The sequence below is a fragment of the Tasmannia lanceolata genome, unplaced genomic scaffold (genome assembly GCF_043159265.1).
Source record: "Tasmannia lanceolata isolate RefF3 unplaced genomic scaffold, GAP_Taslan_0.1 ptg000012l, whole genome shotgun sequence".
Classification (NCBI taxonomy): domain Eukaryota; kingdom Viridiplantae; phylum Streptophyta; class Magnoliopsida; order Canellales; family Winteraceae; genus Tasmannia; species Tasmannia lanceolata.
In genome coordinates this window covers 20780764-20803903 of record NW_027518689.1, presented here as the reverse complement: position 1 = coordinate 20803903, position 23140 = coordinate 20780764, and the positions used below count along the sequence as shown (strand labels likewise).

At 40.7% G+C, this 23140-nt stretch overlaps 1 protein-coding gene across 1 annotated transcript; it reads left to right on the top strand.

Moving 5' to 3' along the window:
* Positions 1-14762: 14762 nt before the first annotated feature.
* Positions 14763-15908, top strand: LOC143888619 (uncharacterized). The gene is made up of 3 exons (XM_077393059.1): positions 14763-15087; positions 15210-15264; positions 15353-15908. Exons 1-3 carry the CDS (start codon positions 14763-14765, stop codon positions 15906-15908), a joined length of 936 nt encoding a protein of 311 aa, XP_077249174.1.
* The last annotated feature ends 7232 nt before the right edge of the window (positions 15909-23140 follow it).

The following is a 23140-nucleotide window of genomic DNA, read 5'->3' as shown; positions in this document are numbered from 1 at the left end:
TCACGGCGTCGTTCTTATCGAATGAGATGCGGAAGAAACATGTTCTTGGTGCAAGTGAAGAGCATGGGTTGGTTGTTCATGGTGGGTGGGAATCAAAGAAGAAGGTGGTCTGACAGGGGATCTAGTAAAGGCAGGTCAAGATCCAGGGTCGGCGGAAAGGGCTTGCAATGTTACCATTGCAAGGAATATTGCCACATCAAGCGGGATTGTCCAAAGCGAGCTGACCGGGTGGACAATGGTACTACAAATGCTGTGGTGGCGGTAACAGGTGAACAGAGCGAAGTGTTTGGAGACGTTCTCACAGTCTCCTCAGGTAATCACGCTTCTCATGATGAGTGGATTCTAGATTCAGGTTACTCTGTTCATGTATGCTCCAGGAGGGAATATTTTGATACGATCCATGAGACAAGGGCAGGTGTAGTGTCCTTGGTTGACGGGTTTACTTGTGACGTCATGGGAGTTGGAACAGTGAAGATCAAAATGTTTGATGGAGTGGTTCGTACTTTGGGTGGTGTGGCGTATGTTCCAAAGCTACGAAAGAATCTACTATCGCTTGGCCGGTTGGACTCCAAAGGTTACACAGGTTTTCAGCTGCAGGTGGAGCCATGAAAATCACATGCGACTGTATGGTTCTGATGAAAAGAGAGGAGTATGGTGGATTGTATCGTCTGGTCGGGGACACTGTGACTAGTGTTCCCAAGATCTCGATGGTTGGTTGGAAACTGAGTAGTAGCGCGTGCACGTGTAGGGTCTCTTTCGCAGTTGGTGCAGAGATAGGTTTTCAGGTTGCAGACGATGGTGAGAGGAGGACAGTACATGCGTTGGGGAGGATGGATCGAGATCCCTCTCCAAGGTTGACTGGGTGAGTAAAGAGGTTAGCAGCTACACATGTGCATTGGCCGTGTTGATCGAATCGGGAGGAGTCAGAACCAAGTTGATTCGAGGATGTGTAGCTGGTACTTCGAAAGGCCAATGGTGGTTTGCGGCGAAAGCGGACCGGTGCCGACATCAACGGAAAATCTTCAGGTGGCTGGGAAATAAGCCAAGGTGGAGATTGTTGAGAAAGTTGCCTTATTTCCCACCACTCGGTGGGACGGCAGAAACTGAGAATAGGAAAGAGCCTATGTAAGCCCAAGGGTCTATTCTTCAATCTTGTTTTGATGATTCTAAACATAATTTATTGTGTTTTTTGAATACTAATCAATTTGATTTGAAGTGTTGTGTTTAAGATAGGATTGATCATTAAAGAAACCAACACTCAACTTGGTCATACTTGAAGATATATCAAACAAGAGTCAAAGGAGCTAAGTGGAGCTCACCTCATCTCTCAAGCAAGCATACACAAAATGGAAGATCAAGTGAAGACCAAGACTAAAGAGAAGTTGAAAGCTACATAGGTATCATTGTACATCCTGTCTCTTTAGATTTTCAAGTCAAGGCAAAGTGTTTTCAAAATATTTTTCAAATAACACTTAAAGAACTTTAACGGGTTAGTGAATGATTATGTGGTGGACCAACATGTTGGGACCCTCATAAACATTCCATAATTATCATAAGGAGTTGAGTTCCAAAAGCCAAAAATCAAACAAGAAATAAAATCTCAAAATATAAAGATTTTTAGGTTTCTCGGAGCTCCGAGCTCGGAACTCCGAGAAAAGGTCCAATAGCGTCTGGACATTTTCTCGGAACTCCGAGAAATGGTCCAGTAGAAATTTTATTTCTTCTGGCCGTTGTCTCGGAACTCCGAGAATATTTCTCGGAACTCCGAGAACCTTGCGACAGCTCAAAAAAGAGCCGTTGGGTTTTGATTTAAAAGTTGATTTTTGTTATCTACACCCCCAAACGGTCATATTTTGATGAGAGACTATTTATACAACATCTAGAGGATTATTTCTTCCCTCTTGATTTTTGAAAAACCCTCTTAAGCACTCAAGCTAACTTGCAACCCTTTAAAGCTTAAGATTTTTGGTTTTTCCCAAACTTGCCTTTCACTTGTGAATCTATTGAGTTTGGATATTTTAGAGCTATCACTTGCAAATCTTTGTTGAAGAGCAATCAAGGAACTACAAAGGGCATCAAGCTTTCAAGAAGAAGCCAAGCTATCAATCTTTCATATCTTGTATAGGTGGCTAGGGCATTCCGTTTTTAATTCCCTAGAGAGCAACCGCTTAGAACTCGGCGGAGAAGGAGAGTCTTTGTAAAGGTGTAAGGGCATCCTTGTTTAATATCCCTTGGAATTGTAACCGTCTCGGAGACGGGCATCGTGGAGGTCTCCAATAGTGGAATCCCTCAAGTGCGACCTTGAGTAGAGTGGAGTAGGCCGTTGGCCGAACCACTATATATCGGTGTGTCATTTCTCACTCTTGCATTTCCATTATTGTTTGGTTTGGCATTTCATTTTGTTTTTCAATTATATTTGCACTAACCAAATATTTAATTAAGTGAAGAAAATTCCAATTAGGGTTCATAGGTAATTCTCAAAAGGCCTAATTTTGAGTTAAATTCAATTCACCCCTCCTCTTGAATATTTCAATTGGTATCAGAGCCTCGTCTCTAATTTTTAGAAAACCCTAACCGGTCTAGAGTAAAGATTCTAAAATGGCAAACTACCCTCAACACCATGAAGGTTATTCAAACACTAGGCCACCCTATTTTGATGGAACAAACTATGGTTTTTGGAAAACCAAAATGAAAATCTTTTTAACCCAAGACTATCAAATGTGGAGAGCAATTAATAATGAATACATCTTACCCACAAGAAATTTAAATGATTGGACCGAAGCCGAACAACAAGCTTCGAATTATAATACCAAAGCCATGAATTCTCTTGTTTGTGCTCTATCTCCCGGAGAATTCAATAGAGTATCAAATTTGAATTCGGCTAAGAAAATTTGGGACACTTTAGAAGTCACCCATGAGGGAACCAATCAAGTAAAAGAATCTAAAATGAACCATCTTTTTCGGCAATACGAACTCTTTCAAATGACACCCGATGAAACAATTGCCGACATGTACACTAGATTCACCAATCTTGTAAATGGATTAAGGGGTCTTGGAAAACAATTTTCCAATAGAGATTTAGTGACTAAAATCCTTAGGTCCTTACCTTTGTCTTGGGAATCCAAAACCTCCGCAATCACCGAAGCCAAGGACATGAACACATTGAACCTAGATGAACTAATAGGGTCCTTGATCACCCATGAAATGATTTTCAAAACAAAAGCACCCGAAATCGAAACTAAAATCGAAAAAGGAAAAGGAATTGCTTTTGCTTGTAATGTAGGTGAAAATGAAGATGCAAAGGAAGACATGGAAGATGAAGTTGCCCTCCTAACAAGAAGGATCAAATTCTTGCAAAGGAACATGGGAGGCATGAGAAATAGAAGGACAAATCCCCCATTCAAGAAGAAAGAAGAACTTGGTGATGGGTCTTCTCAACCCCGATGCTACGGTTGCAAGAAGCTTGGACACATTCGCCCGGATTGTCCACTCAACAATGAACCCACTTCAAACAACCGCTTCAAGAGAAGAGAAGGCAAGAAAGGAATGATCGCCACGTGGGATGAAGAAATTGAAAGCGAAGACGAACAAAATGATGGCGAAGATTGCTTGATAGCAAGGAACGTAAGATTCCTTACAAAATGCAAATGATGAACTTGAAATTCAATTTGATAAAATTGCATCAGTTGAAAATTCTCTTGCTAACATGACAAAAGAATTTGGTTGGTTAAAAAAAGGATCATGAATTTTTAGATGATGAAAATGAAAAATGCAAAGTAAAAATTCATGAGCTAAATGCTACCATTAAGACTTTGAATGAAAATCGACAAAATCTTTCTGTTGAAAATAACAAACTAAAGCATGAAAATGGTAAACTATCTTTTGAATATGATGAACTCAAGAAACTCTTTGAAAAATTTGAAAATAGTACATTAAAATTGGATAGGCTTGTTAATATTCAAAGAATGTCAAGTGATAAAAGTGGACTTGGACACAAATGGAATACTACCATATCTAACTATAAAAACAAACTTGAAAAGGCTTCTTCTAGTGGTACCAAAATTTGTTTTTATTGTGGTCTAGAAGGTCATTACAAGGTTGCTTGCTTACATGCTAAACAAGATAAAATCAAATTGAACTCTAAAGTAAAAACAAATGAACATAGCAAGATTAGGAGGATTTGGGTACCTAAGGGATCTCACTTGCCTATTCATATGTAGGTATGCCTTAAAAGCCATAACAAGAAGAACACATGGTACCTTGATAGTGGATGCTCTAGACATATGACCGGAGACCTTACTCAATTCGCATCCCTATCACTCAAGGATGGTGGAGACGTTACCTTTGGAGATGATAAGAAAGGAAAAGTCAAAGGTGAAGGCACCATAGGTAACTCTACCTCTCCCATACATGATGTACTATTTGTTGATGGCTTATCCCATAATCTTATTAGCATTAGTCAATTATGTGATAATGGTTTTGAAGTTGTCTTCAATCCTGATAAATGCATTGTTAAAAACAAGATAAATGGAGAAGTAAAATTCACAGGTTCTAGAGACAATAACATTTACACAATTGGACTAGATGATCTTAGACTTCAAAATGTGACTTGTCTTAATGCCATTAGTGAGGATTCTTGGCTATGGCATAGGAGGTTGGGTCATGCCGGAATGGATCTCATTTCGACCATCTCCTCAAAAGAAAGTGTTAGAGGATTGCCTAAGTTAAAATTCATCAAAGATCACATTTGTAGAACTTGTCAGTTAGGAAAACAAATTGAAAAGCTCATTTGCACCTAAAAATATGATTTCAACTTCCTACCCCTTGGAGCTACTTCATATGGATCTTTTTGGACCAATGAAGACTAGTAGCCTAGGTGGAAAGAGGTACGTGTTTGTAGTTGTGGATGACTACTCACGATTCACATGGGTCATATTTCTAGGACATAAAGATGAAACTTATGAAAACTTTCTTACATTGTGCAATCAAATTCAAAATGAAAAAGGTATTGCCATCTCCCACATTAGAAGTGATCATGGAACGGAATTTGAAAATGTACATTTTGACACTTATTGTAATGAACATGGCATAAAGCATAATTTTTTCGCACCTAGAACACCTCAACAAAATGGAGTAGTAGAAAGAAAGAATCGAACTCTCCAAGAAATGGCTAGAACTATGTTGCATGAAAATGATCTCCCTAGATATTTTTAGGCGGAAGCGGTTAGCACCGCTTGCTATATTATAAACAGGGTATATTTAAGGCCAATTTCTAAGAAAGCACCTTATGAGCTTTGGAAAAACTTGAAACCAAATATAAGCTATTTTAGAGTGTTTGGATGCAAATGCTTCATTTTAAACATTAAAGAAAATTTACACAAATTTGATAAGAAGTCGGATGATGGAGTATTCTTAGGGTATTCGTCACATAGCAAGGCATATAGAGTATTTAATCGAAGAACCCTAGTTGTAGAAGAATCCATGCATGTGACATTTGATGAAAGAGAGCCAACACCTCAAGAAATGCCACATGATGAGGATGAACCCATTGAACATCTTTTTCCAAAATTGAGTGCTCCTCCTCATGCATCAACAAGTCATACATTACCTAGTGAGGAAGTAGAAAATGAAAATGATGACTCATTGCCTAGGGATAGGAGAACATTGGTAGATCATCCTGAATCCCAAATTTTAGGTGATGCCACATTGCCAGTAAGAACTAGATCATACTATCGTAGTGTGAGTAACAATTTGGCGTTCCTATCCGAATTAGAACCAAAATCCATCAAGGAAGCTGAAAAGGATGAATATTGGTTGATGGCCATGCAAGAAGAGCTAAGTCAATTCGAAAGGAACAAAGTGTGGAGGCTAGTACCTAGACCTAGTGATCATCCAGTCATTGGCACGAGATGGGTGTATAGAAATAAATTGGATGAAAATGGAATTATCACTAGGAATAAAGCTAGGCTTGTAGCCCAAGGGTACAATCAGGAGGAAGGGATAGATTATGATGAGACATTTGCTCCTGTTGCCCGTATGGAGGCTATTAGGATACTTTTGGCATATGCATCTCATAAAGGATTTAAACTATATCAAATGGATGTCAAAAGTGCCTTCCTAAATGGCTATATCCAAGAGGAAGTGTATGTTGAGCAACCTCCAGGTTTTGAAGACTTCAAACATCCAAATCATGTCTTCAGGCTTGATAAAGCTTTATATGGATTAAAGCAAGCTCCTAGAGCTTGGTATGAGAGGCTTTGCACTTTCTTAGTTGAAAAGGGATTCGAGATGAGAAAGGTGGATAAAACCTTGTTTATCAAAAGAGAAAATCATGATATCCTCCTTGTCCAAATCTATGTGGATGATACCATCTGTGGCTCAACTAATCAAAAATTGTGTGATGAATTTGCAACCTTAATGAAAAATGAATTTGAAATGAGCATGATGGGAGAGTTAACCTACTTCTTAGGACTCCAAATTAAACAATACAAAAATGGAATATTTTTAAATCAAGAAAAATATACAAAGGAGTTATTAAAGAAGTATGGCATGGATAGCAGTAAGACATCAAGAATTCCCATGAGTACTACTGCTAAGCTAGAAAAAGATGAATTTGGCAAATCTGTGGATCAGAAATTGTATAGGGGTATGATAGGTAGTTTGCTCTATTTGACAGCCAGCAGACCAGACATTATGTTTACTGTCTGTCTCTGTGCTCGATTTCAATCGGATCCTAAAGAATCTCACCTATCAGCAGTTAAGAAGATCTTCAAGTACTTAAGAGGAACCCAAAGTCTAGGACTGTGGTATGAAAGATCATCTTCCTTCACTCTCATCGGATATTCAGATGCAGACTTTGCTGGATGTAGAGTAGATAGGAAAAGCACTAGTGGAACTTGCCAATTCTTGGGTAAATCACTTGTTTCATGGTTTAGCAAGAAGCAAAATTCAGTAGCTCTGTCCACAACAGAAGCAGAATATGTGGCAGCTGGAGCTTGCTGTGCTCAAGTCCTATGGATGAAAAGCACATTGATGGACTATGCAATCAAAATGGAAAATATTCTCATCAAATGTGACAATACTAGTGCTATAAGCTTAACAAAGAACCCCATACAACACTCAAGAACAAAACACATTGAGATTAGGCACCACTTCATCAGAGATCACTCACAAAAAGGGGATATTTGCTTAAAATATATCAACACTGAAGATCAATTAGCGGATATCTTTACAAAACTCCTTAGTGATGATAGAATTTGTTATATCCGAAGTGCCTTAAATATTTGGAGTGCGGATCAAATTAAAGAAATTGCAAAATAAATACTTTGTGCCTTTCACCAGCTTATCTATATAGTATTTATATATATAATCTTTGTTTGGTAGTATCTGCATGAATGAGATGTCAAATTTTCAATCTTAAAAATCACTCAATTGATATTCTTAGCCTTCTTAGTTTTCTAAGTTGGAGAGGTATCTTCACTTTAATTAAAATACCTAACATTTTGACATATGTCAACATCTCGATCATGAACAGGTATATGTGCATTACTTGGTTATATATTTTTATACCATAAGCATTGATTTAGGGGGAGTTATCTACTCCTAAATTTGTTTTTACACCCTTTCTGTAGATGACAAAAGGGGGAGAAGGTTTGAAATTGATTATCTATTCAAATTTACTATATGCACCACATGCTTATAACTTGTATCATTTATATGTGTGCATATATTGAGGGGGAGTTCTAGTATTCACTTGCCTATTATGTCACTCCACACACACCTCATAATCAATTTTGTTTGTCATCATCAAAAAGGGGGAGATTGTAAGCCCAAGGGTCTATTCTTCAATCTTGTTTTGATGATTCTAAACATAATTGATTGTGTTTTTTGAATACTAATCAATTTGCTTTGAAGTGTTGTGTTTAAGATAGGATTGATCATTAAAGAAACCAACACTCAACTTGGTCATGCTTGAAAATGTACCAAACAAGAGTCAAAGGAGCTAAGTGGAGCTCACCTCATCTCTCAAGCAAGCATACACAAAATGGAAGATCAAGTGAAGACCAAGACTAAAGAGAAGTTGAAAGCTACATAGGTATCATTGTACATCCTGTCTCTTTAGATTTCCAAGTCAAGGCAAAGTGTTTTCAAAATATTTTTCAAATAACACTTAAAGAACTTTAACGGGTTAGTGAATGATTATGTGGTGGACCAACATGTTGGGACCCTCATAAACATTCCATAATTATCATAAGGAGTTGAGTTCCAAAAGCCAAAAATCAAACAAGAAATAAAATCTCAAAATATAAAGATTTTTAGGTTTCTCGGAACTCCGAGAAAAGGTCCAGTAGCGTCTGGACATTTTCTCGGAACTCCGAGAAATGGTCCAGTAGAAATTTTATTTCTTCTGGCCGTTGTCTCGGAACTCCGAGAATATTTCTCGGAACTCCGAGAACCTTGCGACAGCTCAAAAAAGAGCCGTTGGATTTTGATTTAAAAGTTGATTTCTGTTATCTACACCCCCAAACGGTCATATTTTGATGATAGACTATTTATACAACATCTAGAGGATTATTTCCTCCCTCTTGATTTTTGAAAAACCCTCTTAAGCACTCAAGCTAACTTGCAACCCTTTAAAGCTTAAGATTTTTGGTTTTTCCCAAACTTGCCTTTCACTTGTGAATCTATTGAGTTTGGATATTTTAGAGCTATCACTTGCAAATCTTTGTTGAAGAGCAATCAAGGAACTACAAAGGGCATCAAGCTTTCAAGAAGAAGCCAAGCTATCAATCTTTCATATCTTGTATAGGTGGCTAGGGCATTCCGTTTTTAATTCCCTAGAGAGCAACCGCTTAGAACTCGGCGGAGAAGGAGAGTCTTTGTAAAGGTGTAAGGGCATCCTTGTTTAATATCCCTTGGAATTGTAACCGCCTCGGAGCCGGGCATCGTGGAGGTCTCCAATAGTGGAATCCCTCAAGTGCGACCTTGAGTAGAGTGGAGTAGGCCGTTGGCCAAACCACTATATATCGGTGTGTCATTTCTCACTCTTGCATTTCCATTATTGTTTGGTTTGGCATTTCATTTTGTTTTTCAATTATATTTGCACTAACCAAATATTTAATTAAGTGAAGAAAATTCCAATTAAGGTTCATAGGTAATTTTCAAAAGGCCTAATTTTGAGTTAAATTCAATTCACCCCCCCTCTTGAATATTTCAGCCTATTTCTTGTGGTGTGTCGGTTGCCACAAGGGAAGAGAGAGAGAGAGAGAGAGAGAGAGAGAGAGAGAGAGAGAGAGAGAGAGTTTTCTTTGGGTTTTTTCTTAGGTACTTCTCTTGAGCTTTCTCTTGGGTTTTTTCTCGGGTTATCTCTTGGGTACGATCTTGGGTTTGAGAAGCGAGGAAAGGGTTGCGGGTTTGTGGGTTTGAGTTTAATCCATTGTAATCCTTGTATATTGTTTTTCTCATAGTGGAAGATCGTGTTTCTCTCCCGTGGAGTAGGCTTGGCCGAACCACGTAAAATCTTGGTGTTCATCTTGTGGCTTGTTGATTACTTTTATCTTTTCTGTTTAATTTGTGCACGATCGGATCGGATTGCCCGGCGGATTTTCTCAACAATAACCATGCTTCCTCTTGTGTCCCGTATTAGTCAACCTATCCCAACTTTCCCAAGATCTCCCATTTAACTCCCATCAAAATTTAGATTCATCCATCCCTCCAGAAGAAGGGACCATTTGATGGAAAACAACGTACATAGGTTATGCCCCAAAAACCATTTCCATAGGATGATCCTAGCCCTCTGATCTATAGAGGTATGCAGCTCCTCTATAGATCAAAGGGTTGGGAATATCCTATTGAAATGGTTGTTTGGGCACAACCTATTGACATTATGGCCCATCACATGGACGGTTTGGATCATCCTATAGTGTGGTCCATACAATTTTTTTTGAAAAATAAGCTCCATCGCAAAGGGCTTTTCGCGACTGGTCTGTCGCAATTCAGACAAACCACCTCGTGAATGGAGACAAAAGCCGCGAAAAGCCTTATGCGATGGAGGCTAGCAATTCCCTAAGGGCTTACACCATATAAAACTCAATTTCGGATACGACTAATAAACATGACTGCTTTCGTCTTTCATCTCCCCATGCCCATGCGCACCCTTGGCAGCCCGGCCTGCAATGTCAAGCGCATGTTAGGGGAGATTCAGAAGAAAACCTTGACCATGAGAGAAGACAAATTCACATTGCCGAGAAATTATATGGGTGCATGCATGTGCAGTCCAAAAGGAACTGGGGAACCCACATTATTTGGGTGATCCAAACCATTCATGTGTTGGGACCTGAGGTAGACCGTGTGCCCAGAAAATTCTCATAATAAGAAGATCCCAACACTCCGATATGTGGAGGTTTAAAATGGACGGCGGACAGCACAACATAGAAACCTCAAAGGATTGAATTATTAGGATCAGCCTATGGAATTATTAAGATCAGCCTATGCAAAAGATTTTATGGGCACAACCTATCTACATGCCAGGGCCCAACAAATGAATGGTTTGGATTAGGGGTGGCAAAATTGGCCGAATTGAACTGAAACTGAGCCAAAAGTGAACCGAAATTTTGGTTTTGATTTGGATAAACCAAACCGATTCAAATTTCGGTTTAGTTTCAATTCGTTAGAACCAAACCGATGATCGGTTCGCTTTGGTTCCGGTTTCGGTTTGGTTCGGTCTAGACAATGATAAATGCGCCCCTTTTCATAAGAAAATGATAAAAGTGCCACTTTTCATCTCGGTTTGGTTCGGTTTCGGTTCTGTTTGTACATAAAAATGTTTGGTTCGGTTTCGGTTTGGAGTTCGCTTTGGTTCCGGTTTCGGTTTGGTTCGGTCTAGACAATGATAAATGCGCCCCTTTTCATAAGAAAATGATAAATGTGCCACTTTTCATCTCGGTTTCGGTTCTGTTTGTACATAAAAATGTTTGGTTCGGTTTCGGTTTGGAGTGTAAGCATCAAACCGAACCGAAACCGAACCGTTGCACCCATAGTTTGGATCATCTAAAAAAGTGGGCCCCAATGTCTTTTGGGGATGCACGCGCATGCCCAGCCATGCACCATATAATTTCTCGGCAATTTGAATTTGTCTTGTCAAGTTTTTCTTCTAAATCTCCCCATGCACCGTAAAATTTCTCCCCAATTTGAACCTGTCTTCTCAAGGCCAACGTTTTCTTCTAAACATCCCCTAATAATGTGGAAGTAAATGACGGAAGCAGTGATGTTCATTAGTCGTATTCTAAAATGAAAGTAAATTTGGGCATGCCCTAACCACTCCCATATCCCTACGTAAATATGTCTAACACACCTCAGCCACTCTTAACACTTGAAAACCAGAGAGAGAGAGAGAGAGAGATTCCAATCCCCCGCACCAACATGGAGACAACCCTGGCTGGATCAAGCACCACCCACGAGCAGAAGCCCCTCCACGGGCGCGTAGCCATAGTCACGGGTGCATCGCGTGGCATGGGCCATACCATCGCTCTCTACCTCGCATCCCTCGGTGCGAGTGTGGTCATCAATTATGCCACAAGTGCCACCCAGGCTGACCTCCTAGCCGCCGAAATCAACTCCACAGCATCAAACCCAAACCCCCCACGAGCCATCACGGTCCAAGCCAACTTATCAAACGCGGCCCAAGTCAAGTCCCTATTCGACCAGCCGAAAAGGCCTTCGGAATCCCACAAATCCACATCCTAGTGAATTGTGCCGGGGTACTCGATCCCAAGTACCCAACCCTTGCAGCCACAACAGACGAGGATTGGGACACTACTTTTGATGTGAACACAAAAGGTAGCGTGTAACAACTTGTTACTTCAGAAGCTTAAGCTGTTAGAGTTGGTGTTATTTAATCATTTATACTTCAACACTCCCCTCATGTGTGGCCTATCTTTTTTTGGGTTGTCCGTATATATGGATTTTTGGGTATTGGACATGGTTTTAAATTTCAGCCGCAATCCCCGAAACTGAAATTTGCCGAAATTTCAGAATTTCATTAATTTGAGCTGAAATTTCAAGAAAATGTATATAGATATTTTTTCTAAATAAAGATTACAAAATTTCAGCCGAAATTTCGGAATTAATTAAATAATAATTTTTAACTATTACCAAATTTCAGACCGAATCAAAATTTAAAACCTTGGTATTGGACACAGGACTTGCCGTGATTCAATTGCTCTTATACCATATGAAGCAACTAATTACTCCAAAAGCTTAGTGGTACAACCCATTGTGAGCCCAAAACCTATTATTGGACTCAAAATTACATTTAAATTTTGGTCCGATAATTGATTTGGGGCTAACAATTGGTCGTCACATTCTCAAACGAACAGGGCCTAAGTTGTTAGAGTTGGCGTTATTTAATCATTTATACTTCAACAGGTAGCTTTTTTGCTCACGAGAGGCCGCCAACCGTTTGATACGTGGTGGAAGAGGAAGGATCATAAACTTTTCTTCTTCTACAGTGGGTGGGCTCCGCCCGGGCTATGCTGCCTATGTGGCTTCCAAAGCGGCGGTAGAGACCATGACAAGGATCCTGGCTAAGGAATTGAAAGGGACCCAGATAACGGCCAATTGCGTGGCCCCTGGGCCCGTGGCAACAGAGTTGTTCTTTGCAGAAAAGAGCGAAGATATGGTGAAGAGGATGATTGATGAAAGCCCTTTGAGTCGACTTGCGGAGACCAAGGACATTGCACCTCTCGTCGGGTTCTTGGCTTCGGATGGTGGGGAATGGGTAAATGGGCAGGTCATTCGAGTGAATGGGGGTTCTGTCTAGGAGTGTGCCAATGTCATTTCAATCACTGCTGGTTTTATCTTCTAGTGTGATAGATTAGTATAGAATTTTAATTAAGAACATGGGTTTTGGTTTCTGGCTTTGTTGTTGTAAATTTCGTTTGTCATTGGAAAGAGTTGCAGAGTTTGGCTTTGTTAATGAATAACTTTACACAGGCATGTGTTGGTTTGCGGGGTCTATGTGTCAGTACTCACTATTGGTGTGGCTGATCTAGTGTGCTAGTGGACTATACCGTCCTAATGATAAAAATGAGTTTTATAATCACTTGAGACTAAGACCCTGTTTGTTTTGGATTTTAAGTATTGATTCTGAGTCCAAAACTGATTATTGGGCTCAACATTGTGTTTAATTTTGAGTCCATCAATCTCAAAATCCAAGACCAACAGGGCTTATGGCACCCAAGAATCAACCTTTCACTTTTTTTGTAAAGGGCTGAGATTAATCTCATTGAACAGATTTTTTAATCTCAGTCCTTCATAAACAAACTAAAATGCTGATTTCTGAGCAATCCATTTAGTCACAACAGAGGTGAATTACATCTTAAAATATTTGCGAGCTGTATAACAGGGGTAACAGGGGTGAATGGTATCCCAAACAGTGTCTTGGACTAAGCAGGCAATTTACTTGAATTATCTTTTCTTTGATGAGAACATGTTGTAATCAGTTCACTTGATGAGCCTTTTCTTTAAGTAGAGGTGAGTCGCATGGGTACGCTTAAGACAGCACACTCTCAAGGACCTTCACTTTGAAGGCACAGACACTTTGGACTAGTGAGGAATTTTTGCAGCTTGTGGGGACATTAGAGTGTGTTAGTACAAGGAAGAAGAAACACAGAAGCAAGCAAAAACTCCCACATCTAGAGTTGAATGTAACCCTTATTATACACTGAGTTTAAGGTACATGAAAGATCTACCCAATCTCCATCTAAATATCCTACATCAAACACCTTTCTATCATTGTTCAACCATCTCCCACAGACCCATTGATACCTATGTCCTCTGAGAGCTTGTTGGAGTTTGTCATACTAGGCTGTGTAACTTGTTTTAGGCCATGAATAACCTTCTTAGGCTACACAGTTTCCTCTACTTCTTGTTTCATACCTCTTGAGTTGCTCCATCCATACTTCTTGCAAACACCCATGTAGAAATGCATTTTTATAATCTAGTTGGGATATTGACCTTCCAAAACTGTTAGCTAATACGGCGAACGTCCAGCCTACGCCCCTGCTATTGCAGTCATTGGTGTCGGAGAATGTCTGGTCGGCGTATCTGCTGATAAAATACCTCCTTGCCTGACTGTGATTGCGGACGGTGAAAAATCCATCACCATCGACGTTGGGTGAAGCTGTCGGATATCACCCCTTCACCTACGGTCGAGACCCTTGAGCAAGAGCTTCATGACAAAATTGACTCCTGCATGCGAAGGGGGGAGCCAAAAACTTCGCTTGGTGTCACCGAAGCTGGAAAAAATATTAAGGAAAATGAGCTTGGCGAAATGGAAGAAATGGGCACCGCCCTTGGGGATCCAGTTTCTGGAAGACATTGAAGCATCCAGAGAGATGGTTTTGGAGGTGATTGAAAGGGATACGGTTCCTCCATCTACCCCTAAGCCTAAAGATAGGGGATCCAGGGAACTAAGGCGACTGCTATAATGCAGTCCGCGGCAATGTGGGCAACAAATAATTGAACTACGAAGACAATATTCTGGAATATTAGGGGGTTAGGGACGGAAAGGAAAAGGATGGCAGTCAAGGGCCTTCATGATTACAGAAAGCCAGATGTCTTAGTTATCATTGAATCCAAAACAATGGGGGTTATTGACCAGTTGATAACAGATCTTTAGGGGAGAACAAACAGACAATGGGTAGCGAAGGAGGCCGTGGGAACGGATCATTATAATCTGGAAAGAAGATATCTTGTCAATGATGGAGGTTGCAATGGGGAGGTACACAGTGACCGTACGATTCAATCACATTCCCTCTAATCTCAATTGCTGGCTGACGGCAGTCTATGGCCCTGCTAGAGCCAGGGAGCGAAAACATCTCTGGACGGAATTGAAGAATACCTGCAATCAAATCGGGGGTCCGTGGATAATCGGGGGTGATTTCAACACAATCCGATACCCGGAGGAGAATAATCCGATCGGCAGAATCAACACAAGCATGCGCAAATTATCCGATTTTATCTTAGACAATGAGCTATTAGATCTCCTCCTGGAAGGAACTAAATACACATGGACCAACAGTCAGGGTACTTGGTAGACTTAATCTGATACTATTGTCTAAGGAATGGGAGGAATTATTTCCCCGGATGAGCCAGAGGCCGATTTCAAATCATAACCCCATAATGCTCGAATTATCGGACTTCTCTAGCGGACCGTGACCTTTCAGATTCGATATGGATCTGTGTGAATTGCCGGAAGTTGGGGTCTTATTGAGGAGTGGTGAAATGAACCGAGTGTCACCGGATGGTGTGGTTTTGTATTTGGCATCAAACTCAAACATCTCAAACATAGAATTTGGGAATGGGCAAAGGTTGCACGTGAATCTCAGGAACGTGTCAAAGCCGAAACCTTGCTGAACTGGGCGAATTGGAAAAAATCTGAAGAATCTCAGCCGCTTGGGGATTGTGATCACCAACGTCGGATGGAGTTGAAAGTATCCTACAAAGAGATCATAAGGAGGGAAGAGATCAATTGGCGCCAAAAATCCCGCGTTACGTGGCTTAAGGTGGGAGACAACAATTCAAGATTCTTCCACAGAATGGCCAACTTCCGGAGGAGAATCAATCATATTAACTCTCTGACGATTAATAATGTCCTAATTGAGGAGCCGGGAAGGATCAAGGAATCTGTGGTGAATTATTGTCAGGATCTGTACTGTCAAAATAAAAATTGGCCACCGAAGGCGGATGGGCTTGCATTCAAAAGAATTTCGGAGGGCAAGATGGTATGGCTTGAGAGAGAATTTTCTATGGAGGAAATAGAAGCCGCTCTACACTCTATGAAGAAAGACAAGGCACCAGGCCAGATGGGTTTCCGATGGCGTTTTACCACCGCTATTGGGAAGTGATCAAGGACGATGTTTTAAAATGTATGATGGAGTTTCATCAGAGGGGCATTATAAACTCGGGCGTAAATGCCACATTCATCACCCTCATTCCCAAGGTGGAACTCAAAGACTACAGACCAATCAGCCTTGTCAATAGCTTATACAAGATTCTCTCCAAAATCCTTGCCACCCGATTGTCTACTGTAGTGGGGGACGTGACCTCCAAATTCCAGGGGGCTTTCATCGGCGAACGACAGATTCTTCATGGAATCCTTATCGCAAATGAAGTCGTGGATTCAACCAAAAGGGCCGGTAACAATGGGATTTATAGAGAAATACAGAATTCGCAACACCGGAAAATCCTCTTCTCAAATAGTGAAACCAAAGTTTACACTAGCCCAACAACAACAACCAAAGTAGAAGAAGAACAATGCCCAAAAAAGATGTGCTTCAATATATGAGAGAAGAAAAAAACATACAAGATAAAGAACAATAAAAAGAAGAAAGCTTCAAGAGGAAAGCTTGCACACAAGAGAGCTTCAATGGAGGTCTAGGTAGTGGAGAATCTCTACAAAAGTGAAGTAATGAGAATTAGGCTTGGTCAAGGAAAGTAAAGAGAAGATAGCTTAGGTAAGTGGTAGTGGGTATGGGAAAGTGGTGTCTTAAATGCTTAGGGAAGTAGTGGGTTTGGAGTTCCAAGTAAATGTTTGAATTTGAAATAGGTAGGTAGTGAGAAAAGATGGAGCAAACATGTGTGGCTCACACATGTGCAAGCTAGGCAAAAAAACCAACATGCCCATCGACACAAAAGTACATATTTGCCCTAACTACAACACTCAAAATAAAAATAAAATAAAGCTACCCAAAAAATACACTTTAAAATTTAACACTCCTTAAAGTGATTTTTTGGAAACTACTCCAAGCTTATCCCGAAGTAGCTCAAATGGTCCTTTGGAAAGTGACTTAGTAAAGATGTCGGCAATGTTTTCTTTGCTCCTCACTTCCGCTACACCAATTGTACCATCTAACATCTTTTCACGAATGAAATGATGCTCGATCTCAATATGCTTTGTTCTTGCATGACAAACCGAATTTGTGGCAAGTTAAAGCGCACTTTGGTTGTCACCAAGAATAGTCGTCGCCTTGTGGATAGGTAAATGGACATCTTCAATCAACCGCCGCAACCAAACACATTCTTGAGACGGAAGAGCGGCGACCTTATATTCCGTTTCCGTTGTTGAGAGAGACACCGAGTCTTGTTTCTTACTATACCAAGAAACACCCGCCGATCCACACAAAAACACATAACCGGAAGTAGATCTCCGATCATCCAAGTCCCCTCCATAGTCGGCATCAGTAAATCCATTCAACACAAAATCAACCACTTTCTTGTAAAGCAACCCAAAGTCAAGGGTAGAATTCACATACTTCAAAATTCTCTTTGCCGCCTCCAAGTGTGGTTTTTGTGGCGCTTGCATATAGCGACTAACAAGCCCAACGGAAAAAGAAATATCGGGTCTTGTGATAGTCAAGTAGATGAGACTACCCACAAAAGCACTATATGGCCGCGGATCCGGAAGAAGCTTGCCTTCTTCTCGCCTTATATTTATGTTAGGATCAAGAGGAGTAGCAGATCTTTTACTTTGATTCATTCCAAATCTTCCAACTAATTTCTCCGCATAGCCTTTTTGAGAAACTAGCACTCCATCTTTCAAAGTTTCCACCTCCAAGCCAAGAAAGTGACTTAGCTCTCCCAAGTCCTTCATTTCAAAACGAATAGATAGCTCATCCCGTAGCTTTGCAACCTCAACATCATTGTTGCCAGTAACTATCATGTCATCGACGTAAAGAAGTACAATAACAAGCAAGCCTTTGTCTTTCTTCACAAATAAACTAGAATCGGAGTTAGATGCAAAATAACCACAAAATTGCAAGTATTCGGCAATCTTACCATACCACGCCCTTGGAGCTTGCTTTAACCCATAAAGAGCTTTCTTGAGCTTGCAAACATAATTCGGATGATCACTTGAATTGTAACCCGGCGGTTGCTCCATGTAGATGTCTTTGTCAATCTCACCATACAAAAATGCATTTTTCACATCAAGTTGAAACAATTTCCAACCATGACAAGCGGCCAATGAAATTACAACTCGAACGGAAGTCATCTTTGCAACGGGACTAAAGGTCTCCTCATAATCCTCTCCATACTTTTGAGAGAACCCTCTAGCCACCAACCTTGCTTTGAATCTATCCACACTCCATCCGCTTTCCGCTTCAATTTGTACACCCATTTACATGTAACCGGATTCACATCATTAGGCTTAGGAACAAGATCCCAAGTTTTATTTTTCACAAGTGCATTCATCTCCTCATTCATAACATCTTTCCATTCTCTCACCCCTTTTGCTTCATCAAAGCAAGAAGGCTCATTACCATCAAATGGACCGGAAAGAAACCAAGAATAAGTGCTCACCATGTTTTCATCCCGATACCGTGCCGGCTTGACAATCTTTCTTTTTAATCTTCTAAGATGTGATGCACTACTACACTCATCTTCATTAGTTTCTTCATTTTGCTCATCTTCTTGAACGTGACATGCAACATTACTCCCCCTATCACCTTGCTCCCCCATCGGCAAAGAAGAGGAAGACCCAAATTCCATTAGAACATTTGGTGTCACGGGCAAGTTCATTGTTGCTTGAGGCTCAACCTCAACAAGGATGTGCTCACCTACACCCACACCACTAGTGGAACCACCATCCAAAGCATAATAAGAAGAAACTTGATCAAACACAACATCTCTTGAAACAATGGACTTGTGAGTTGTAGGATCCATGCACTTCCAACATTTCTTCCTTTCATCATACCCAATGAAAATACAGTTCTTCGCCTTAGCATCCAACTTGGTTCTCCTTTCATCCGACACATGCACATAGCAAATTGAACCAAAAACCTTGAAATGCTTGACACTGGGCTTCACTCCAAACATCAACTCATAAGGAGACTTCATATTAATCGGACTAAGAGGCACCCGATTAATCACATAAGTTGCACATGCCATACATTCCGCCCATAAGGCCTTGGGTAAATTCTTTGCATGCAACCAACTTTTACAAGTGTCCACAAGATGCCTAATCTTCCTCTCCGCGACTCCACTTTGTTGAGGCGTATAGGCACAAGTGATATCCCTTTGTATATCATGATCATGACAAAATATAGAAAAGTCATCGGAAGTAAACTCGCCACCATTATCGGTTCTCAACCGTTTGATCTTCTTGTGAAGTACACCTTCAACGGTCTTCTTGAACTCAACAAACTTAGACAATGCATCGAATTTCTCCCTTATAAAATACACCCATGTGAATCTAGTAAAATCATCAACAAATAACAACATATAGTGGAAGCCAGAAAGTGAAGGTGTCCTACAAGGTCCCATTACATCACTATAGATAAGCTCCAAGGGGGCCTTGCACCTTGAAAGAGACTTGTCAAATGGAAGACGATGTGCCTTACCATATTGACAACCCTTACACACCTTTCCACCACCAAAAGAATTCAAATTTGGTAGCCCATGCACTAGATTTTTAATCACCATGACCTTCAATTTATCCATGCTAATATGACCCAATCTAGCATGCCAAATTGAAGCACCATCATTTGTACTCATTTTATCAACATATAAAGTTGAAGCCGATAAAACAAATAAATCTTTAACCCTCTTACCGGTATAGACAACATCCGCCTTCAAGCTTGAAATATTCCGAAGAAATTTCACCTCCTTAAGCCCGAACAAAACATTATTTCCCTCATCAACCGCATTTGTAACCGAGAAAAGATTCTTCTTCATACCGGGAACATGAAACACACTCTTAAGTGTAGTAGGATCCTCATTTGCACCACCAATGGTAATGACCCCTTCTTTCTCTACCGAATGTATAGTGTTGTCCGCCGTGATAATAGCATCGTTGCCTTCATATCTTCGGAACTTTGAGAATTTGGATTCGTTGCCGGTAAGATGATGCCCACAACCGGAATCGGCAATCCAATCATCCTCAAAATTGATGGATGCCAAAGCACCCACCGTAGTAGTTTCCGCCACGAAACATCTACCCCAATCTTCTTCATTTTTTCGGTCATCAACATTTTCGGCTACATTACCATCCTTCAATTTCACACGGCAATTCTTTTGTATATGCCCAAGTTTACCACATCGGTAACACTTGATACCCTTCCGATTTCCATTACTCATAACGGATGATCCACCTTCCTCTCCACCTTTACTTGGAATATTTTCCTTCTCTTTATATTTGTTGGAAGGCTTCTTGTTGCTTGAAAATAATACTTCTCCTTCACTCTCGGATATTGAACAACCCGCCATTTGTCTAGCTAAAGACTCTTGTGAAGCAAGAAGATTCTCAAACTCCACCAAAGAAGGTTGCCGATCCCACTCTTGAATCGACGTAACATAAGGAATATACTCTCTTTTCAACCCACGAACAATATGTCGCTTCATTCGTGCCACCGAAATAGGCTCTTCCGGATCCAATAAAGAAATCTCCGAACAAAGATTCTTGATCTTCAAAAAGAATTGAGAAATAGAGAGACCACCTTGTGTAGTATTTGCCAACTCATTCTCCAACATTTGTAGACGAGTCATATTCTTCTTGTTAAGCAATCCATCAAGGGTAGTCCAATTCTCACTCGCCGATTTTACCCAATGATGTGCTCAAACAAGTCATGCGAAATAGATCGCTTCAAAAGAAATTCGGCTTTGGCATTCTTCATCCTCCACACCTTCAACACATCGCCATTTTCTTGTGTATCTTTCGGAGCCACATTTGCATCTCCACAAACAACATCCCATAAATCTTCTCCCACAAGATAAAACTCCATAAATGTTCTCCATATCTTATAATTTGATTGATTTAGCAACTCAATGCCGAGTCCACTAACCCTTCCACTCATATCTATCTTCAAAGCACCGATTGGACTTCTTCACCAAGGATTTCTTGACAAGCACCAACTACCACCCTTGTGGCTTTGATACCATATAGAGAAATACGGAATTCGCAACACCGGAAAATCCTCTTCTCAAATAGTGAAACCAAAGTTTACACTAGCCCAAGAACAACAACCAAAGTAGAAGAAGAACAATGCCCAAAAAAGATGTACTTCAATATATGAGAGAAGAACAAAATATACAAGATAAAGAACAATAAAAAAAAGAAAGCTTCAAGAGGAAAGCTTGCACACAAGAGAGCTTCAATGGAGGTCTAGGTAGTGGAGAATCTCTACAAAAGCGAAGTGATGAGAATTAGGCTTGGTCAAGGAAAGTAAAGAGAAGATAGCTTAGGTAAGTGGTAGTGGGTATGGGAAAGTGGTGTCTTAAATGTTAGGGAAGTAGTGGGTTTGGAGTTCCAAGTAAAGGTTTGGATTTGAAATAGGTAGGTAGTGGGAAAAGATGGAGCAAACATGTGTGGCTCACACATGTGCAAGCTAGGCAAAAAGACCAACATGCCCATGGACACAAAAGTACATATTTGCCCTCACTACAACACTCAAAATAAAAATAAAATAAAGCTACCCGAAAAATACACTTTAAAATTTAACAGGATTGTGGTGAGGATGGATTTGGAGAAAGCCTACGACCACGTTGACCGGCGATTCCTTGATTATGTTCTATTAAAAATGGGATTTGGTGAAACTTGGAGAAGGTGGATGCAGTCTTGTCTTTCATCTGCAACTTTCTCCATACGAATTAACGGTTCGTCGACCGGATACTTTCAGAGCTCTCGCGGACTGAGACAGGGAGGTCCGCTTTCGCCGTATCTCTTTATCATTGTTGCTGAAACCTTGAGTTTACTTATTTCAAAGGCAGAACATTTGGGTATGATCTCGGGTTTAAAACCTAGCTCAAACTCTCCCCCCATCTCTCATTTACAGTTCGCGAATGACACTCTACAGCTACTAGAAGATGGTGTGGCACTAGGGTTTGAAATCCTTTCGGGACTCAAAATTAATTTCTTGAAAAGCGTTGTGGCGGGGATAAATATGGACACGCGTTCTATCAAAGACCATGCCGATGTTATGGGATGTGTACAATCTTCTTTGCCAAATCCGTATCTGGATCTTCTCCTTGGATTCGGCATACCAAAGACTGCACAATGGAACCTGGTCGTCGAACGCATTGAACAAAAATTGGCCACATGGAAGAAACAGTACTTATCTTTCGGGGGGGCGCATCACTCTGATAAAAGCCGCCTTATCGAATATCCCGGTATACTTCTTGTCCCTATTTAAAATCCCTACTTCTGTTGCTATGCGAATCGAAAGACTCCAAATGAACTTCCTGTGGGACGGACGAGAGGAATTTAAAAGAAGCAAACATCTTCTAAAGTGGGAAAAGGTATGCAATGCTAAAAGAAAAGGGGGGCTGGGTATCGGAAATGTCAAACTACAAAAAAAGGCATTCTTGGGGAAATGGATCTGGAGCTCTTTGGCATAATCTGATTCGCGATAAATATGGCTGTAGTTGGGGTGAACAAGAATGTAATCTCCCTCAGGCTAGGAGAGGATCATGTGTGTGGCAATCAATCACTAGTACCTGTTCCCTTATTACCCCGAACATACGACTTAAAGTGGGGAAGGGCGAAAGCGTCAGATTCTGGATGGATTTATGGGCGGGTGATACTCGTCTGATGGATGCATTTCCGGCACTATTCCGGTTGGCTACTGAACCTAATGCAAGTACTGCACAAATTATATGGTTCGTGGCGCTGGCCACGGAAATATTTTTTGGGACATCCGTCTCCGTCGGGACCTAAAGGACGCTGAAATAGGCCAATTTGAATCATTGTTGAGTCTGCTATCATCTTACTACTTCTCCCCAAATGTGGATGATTGCTGGATTTGGATCCCTGATTCCCAAGGCGGATTCTCGGTACGCTCCTTCTTCCGCCTACTTACCAGAAACCAAGGGCAGTTATCCGAGCATGCAAGAATATGGGCTCCAATGCTCCCCCGAGAGTATCTGCGTTCGCATGGACTGTAGGGCACAGGTGTATTAATACATGTGATAGATTGCAGCGAAGGGGCTTTTACTTGCCCAATTGGTGTGTGTTATGCCATGAAGAAGAGGAGACTCTGGATCATCTGTTTGTACTCTGTCGTTATGCACGTAGGGTATGGATGGCCATTATCAAATCATTTGGACTGTCATGGGTGCTACCAAATTGCATTTCTAGCATTATTCT